At 45.8% G+C, this 5,320-nt stretch overlaps 1 protein-coding gene across 1 annotated transcript in view; it reads left to right on the top strand.

The window, feature by feature from the left end:
- The window catches only part of MYOT (myotilin), a 12,884-nt gene extending 8,621 nt beyond the window's left edge, over positions 1 to 4,263 (top strand). The window contains exons 5-10 of the mRNA XM_010132643.1: positions 377 to 426; positions 1,000 to 1,132; positions 2,094 to 2,301; positions 2,768 to 2,933; positions 3,410 to 3,543; positions 3,962 to 4,263. Coding sequence (XP_010130945.1) covers positions 377 to 426; positions 1,000 to 1,132; positions 2,094 to 2,301; positions 2,768 to 2,933; positions 3,410 to 3,543; positions 3,962 to 4,134 — 864 coding nt within the window. The 3' untranslated portion in view covers positions 4,135 to 4,263. The remainder of the gene's footprint in view (positions 1 to 376; positions 427 to 999; positions 1,133 to 2,093; positions 2,302 to 2,767; positions 2,934 to 3,409; positions 3,544 to 3,961) is intronic.
- The last annotated feature ends 1,057 nt before the right edge of the window (positions 4,264 to 5,320 follow it).

Raw genomic sequence — 5,320 nt, 5'->3', positions numbered from 1 at the left:
CCTGCTGTACTGAAGGACACTCTGTACTTCGCTCTCATTTTAGATACTGCCATTAGTCCTACTCCTCTGTAACAAAGGTTATTGGCTGGCCAAAAGCTTTGTGTGCCAAACAAAACTGCTGCACCTATCACCTGTGCAGGGCGATGAGAAGCTGTGCAGCTCTGCGAATAGTACTTGTTACTGTCATGGCAAAACCCAAGGTGAAAACAGGGTGTAGTAGCCCCTGATATGAGTTTCTTGCCCTCTGCTCCCAAAGACTTCCAAAGCGTTCAGTTTGCTTTTCAGGAGCAGTCAGTATGTGAAGTTAAAAGGGCTTCTTATTCAGTTTATAGATAAAACTTTAAGTTAACCCACCTCTCCTCTTCCTCTTTCCAAGCACCAGAACGCAGAAAACGTCAGGCTGCAGGTTCCTACCACACATGTGAGGTAATGCATAAACTTGTGCCGTGCTGCTCTTCAAGATGTTATGGCTCGTGTTTCTAGACAGCGTTAGCTGTACTTCACTACTCAGCACTTCTTCTAAAAGTGATAGTAATTACTAAATGCAACCACCTCCTTTCAGCTAAAACGCTGCCATTCGTGGAAGGGTGGTGATGTCCATGATCTTAATCCAGTCAATTCTAAGCATAACACTGGAGGTTTAAAGACTCTATCCATGTACCTCGGGCAAATATGCCCCGTGTTGTAGAAGATTAATCTCTAGTCAAAGCAAGATCCGATGATGTACATGATAAATCATAGTGTGATGAAACGCAGCCTGCATTGCTCTCGTGAATTTTTTTATATATTTAGTTTTTTATAGTTATGCTTCTGCCGAACTGAACAGCTTGAGCAAGACAAGTGGTTGATCAAAACTCAAGCCTTACCACTGAAAACCAAGGCAGAAGGGGAGTGCTGGGTTCCTAAATGTGTTGAGGGACTCCACCTGCAATCAGTGCTTCAATGTCATTTGTCCTGCGCTAAGTTTTACACAGTTAACTGTTTCTGTCTGCTTTTTAGGAGCAGACCGTGCTCAAGAGGAGACGAACGTGGGCATGAGTCAATCCAGGAAAAGTTTTTTCAGCCACGTTTTACACAAGTGCCTGAAGACGTAATTATTGAGGAGGGGCGATTCTGCAGGCTCGACTTCAAAGTAATATCAGCCTTTCACTTCCAGTTCCATTGGCTCTGTGGGGCGTGTGGCATGAAGAGGGGTCTCTGAGCTGCAGTGCCTTGGCACTTTAATAAGCCAGAGCACTAATGGCAGATGGTGCAGGCTGTCTCCAGACAATGTAAACCGAGAAATAGGAGAGAGCTAAATGTTTCAGCATTTTTCCCTTCGGAAACATAAATGAAATTAGCTGCATAAGAATACGGTTAAAGCTAAATAGTGATAAATCCGGACCACCACAGGACACCCTCCAGGCCTCACTGGGAAGAGGGGATATTAAGGGCCTGCTGGAAGAAGGCATGTGGGGAGGAAATCTTGTGCTACGCACTGGGACTCCACTGACTTCAGTGGACATGTGCTGGACACATGTCCAGCAGGGCCTGTTTCGGACTAGCCTGCCTCTGAGTCTTCTCTGAGGTAATGCGCCCTTTCTGGAGCAGACTCTCTGGCAAGGAAATGCCCTAACTGCAAACCAACAAATGCCAGCGTGGCCGGAAACTTAGCCGTGTTGCTGCAAATTGCTTAACTACCGAAGGTCGTGGACAGCCCGGAGCACACTTGCAGGGCAGTTTACTTACATGATCAAAACCGTATGGATGTCAGCACTGCTGACAGTGCTAGCTGCGGGGTTAAGAGGGTGAGTTCCCCCCTCTATGAACCCACGATGAGTATCTTTGTCTAATCAAAACTACAAGATGGGTACAACAGGGGGTTGCAGGAACAGCATCTACTGTCTTGTAGCTAAAGCTCATCTTTCCACGGCACTTTATGAGCAGTTCTCTCTGTGCAGCACCATGATAATATTCAAAACTAGGCAAGAATGTAAAATTTTGCAGTAGAATCACGATTTGGTCATCTCTCAGCATCAAATTCCCTATGGCATTGAAGAGCTTTCATTATCTTAAAGCTATTTAACTCTTCACTGCTTTCCCCTCCCTCACAGGTTAGCGGGCTGCCGACTCCAGATGTGATGTGGTATCAGAATGGAAGGATGGTTCATCAAGATCAGTTCCATAAAATGATAGTGTCAGAAAAGGGATTCCACTCGTTTATTTTTGAAGCAGTCAAATCATCTGACGCAGGGACATATGAATGTGTGGCTGTCAACCGCGCAGGAGAAGCGTCTTTCGCAGTAAAAGTGGAAGTAATTGGTAAGACTGAGAGCACTGATGATTACCTGGTCACCCATGGAAAATCTCAGTAATCTAATGCCTTCCTCTGGGTGTTTGGGACATAAAACAATTAAGAAGCAGAAGTAGATCTCCAGATATTCAGGCTCAAAAGGTAACACCTTACCTTTTCCAAAACTATTTTAATACATTAATCTTGGATGCCGTTTCTTCAAAGCACTTCTAGCGAGATACTTAGATGCAGCGGGGTGTCCAGAATTGGGGAGCTATTAATCTCCCAGGACTGATAACACATGCTGATTGGATCTCATCCTAAAGCGGATGGTGTCTACTATGCCCTTACGCTCATGGGAATTGCCTGTAGGCTGAGTTGCAGTAAGGAACATGTGCCCTCCTGAGTTTAGCATTCTGAATTCTTGAAAGCAATGCCTGATATTCAGGTTCAATACTTACAGTAACTCCTCCTTATCTTCCCTCTTCAATTTAGCAAAAGAACATCACATGCCTCCAACTTTCATCTTCAAGCCACAAAGCAAAAAGGTTTTTGAAGGCGATACAGCCAGGCTAGAATGCCAGATCTCTGCTATCCCAACACCTCGGATTTACTGGAAAAGAAACAACGAAATGGTACAATATAATACAGACCGAATAAGGTATCTGACTGATGAGCAGTACTCGTTAAGTCAAATTTGCATTGGCTGGGTTCTAAATGCAGCAAGTTCTGCCCCTTGCTTATGACCCATGGGGAACCAGCCCCTGTGCTGGACAGGCACAGTGCTTCTTCTGAGGGCTCAGAGAAAACCAGGACCAGATCCACTCTGGGAGACTCCAGTAGCAGTTAGAAGGTCCATGGAGAAGCATGGCGTTAGGACTGAAATTGGGATGCATTTCCATCATCCACTGAGGCTGTGAGGCTACAGAAGGGCCTTGATGCCACCTAAGCATTACCATGATGTGAATCACTGGCGGCTCCTAACACAAACGCGGTGTTTATGTCTACATAGCTTGCAGTGCCCTGCAAGAACTGCTCTAGGGCTTTCTTAGCTCCTTAGCGTGTATAAACTGACTCTCATTTCGATGTCTTCTCCCACCCTCCAAGCACTCACACATAAACACCTTCATTTTTCAGCTTGCTACATGACAACACTGGAAGGATTTGCCTCCTGATTCATAATGCGAACAAGAAAGATGCTGGCTGGTACACGGTATCTGCTGTCAACGGAGCTGGTGTGGCCACATGCCATGCCAGGCTGGAGGTTGCAAGTAAGTACCACACCACAGTGCCACAACTACATCTGAAACTGCCACTGGCTCTTGTGTCCAGATCAGACCCTCCAGATCAACCTCATGAAGCTTAGGCTGCTGGGAAGATTTCTTGGAGGAGACTGAACTAGGCAAAAATAACTAGCCCAGGAAAAACCCTTTTGTTTAGTGCCAAGACATTGCAATGTGTCCTTTGCATGCTGTCTACAACTTCTCTCCGCACTGTTTAAAGACGACAGTTTGACTGGTGCCCAGAAGAAGGGTGAATATAAATCTGTGCTGTCCGGGCTTGTCTGCTAAATTCTTCCTAAGGGTGTTTGCTGGTTTGTGCTGCAGATAAGAAGTAATTGGGTTGCTCTGCCATGGGTCTTTCCAGAGTCTGAGAAGACACTAAAGAGGTTTTTTTTCTCTCTTCCAGCACATGCACACAAGCCAGTTCCAGCCCCAAAGCAGTTACGGGTTCGACCAACTTTTAGCAAGTATTTGGCACTTAATGGGAGAGGCCTGGATGTGAAACAAGCGTTCTCTCCGGAAGGAGAGTTTCAGCGTTTGGCTGAGCAGTCTGGACTGTACGAAAGTGATGAACTTTAACCGGAAAAGAAGAGGGAAAACTCATGCCCAGAAGAGACAATTACAACATAGCTGCAGTTATCGGGTGATTGCTCTAATTAGCAAAATACCTATCTACATATTTTTACTTTGACTCTTGCGCATTCAGCTGTTCCCATTTTACCATGTTAGGTTTTATTTATTGGGTGACTATAACCATTTACCGAGGATTGTATTTTAACTATAAAGCCTAAGAAAGTAGGATAATCAGTTTTTACAAGCGCGGGTGGTTTTAGTTCCACCTCTGCTTGGTTCCATGCTAAAGTAGATGATTGGTTTGTACTGCTTCTCTACTATCACTCTTGATAATAGCAGCAGTCTGTACTGCCTGAATACTAGATAGACTAGAGTGTTTTTATGAGAATAAATTAGAGGCAAATAAAACTTTAAATAACCAACATCAGCTGAGACTCTTCTTGGATCTGTTGAAACCAGCTTATAGATGTCTGGCATCAGCTGCAGCTTGGCAGAGAAGGATTGTTACCCTGCTAAGTCTGCCACTGGTCCCCTCCCCTCTCTGCTCCCCCATCAACTGCCATCTGATAACTATAAACCAGATGCTGACACTCCTTAAGACATGGCAGGGAGGCAGATGAGTATTTTTTTCTCTGTGCATACTTGACCCAAAAGCTGCTCAGTATAACATGAGGTGTTAAGGCTACCCCCTCTTCCCTCCTTTACTCCTTTAATCAAGGAGCAGCAGTGACTGACCTGTTGACTCTCAACAAGCTCTTGATTTGAATTTGGGGATATAATAAATACCATGAAACCTCGTTGTGTTAGGCTCCAACAAACCTCATCACTGAAAATACCTGAGCTACAGGAACAGTGTGAGGATGGTATGAGCCTGAACTCCTCCAGGGTGGTGCACAGTAATGCTGCTGCTAGCGAGCAAACCCCAGGAGCACTTACCAGAAGGGGAAAAAAAGGAGGTTTTGGCTTCACACCACACTATTTTATCATTAAATAACACCCACCCACCCCAAATCTGAGCTGCCCAACACTGACTGTTAAACCCCCAGCACGCTTCTCCCCGGGGCTGCCCGAGCAATGAAACGCACGAACATGACGGGGCTCTTCGAGCTGACGGACCGCAGACGGGCACCAGCTCGCCCTTAGGCTTCTTCTGCACGCCAGGTCGCTGCCTGGGGCAGGCTGCGGTGCCGGA

Source organism: Buceros rhinoceros, unplaced genomic scaffold (assembly GCF_000710305.1).
Source record: "Buceros rhinoceros silvestris isolate BGI_N320 unplaced genomic scaffold, ASM71030v1 scaffold35743, whole genome shotgun sequence".
Lineage (NCBI taxonomy): Eukaryota > Metazoa > Chordata > Aves > Bucerotiformes > Bucerotidae > Buceros > Buceros rhinoceros.
This window is presented reverse-complemented; position numbering and strand designations above follow the sequence as displayed.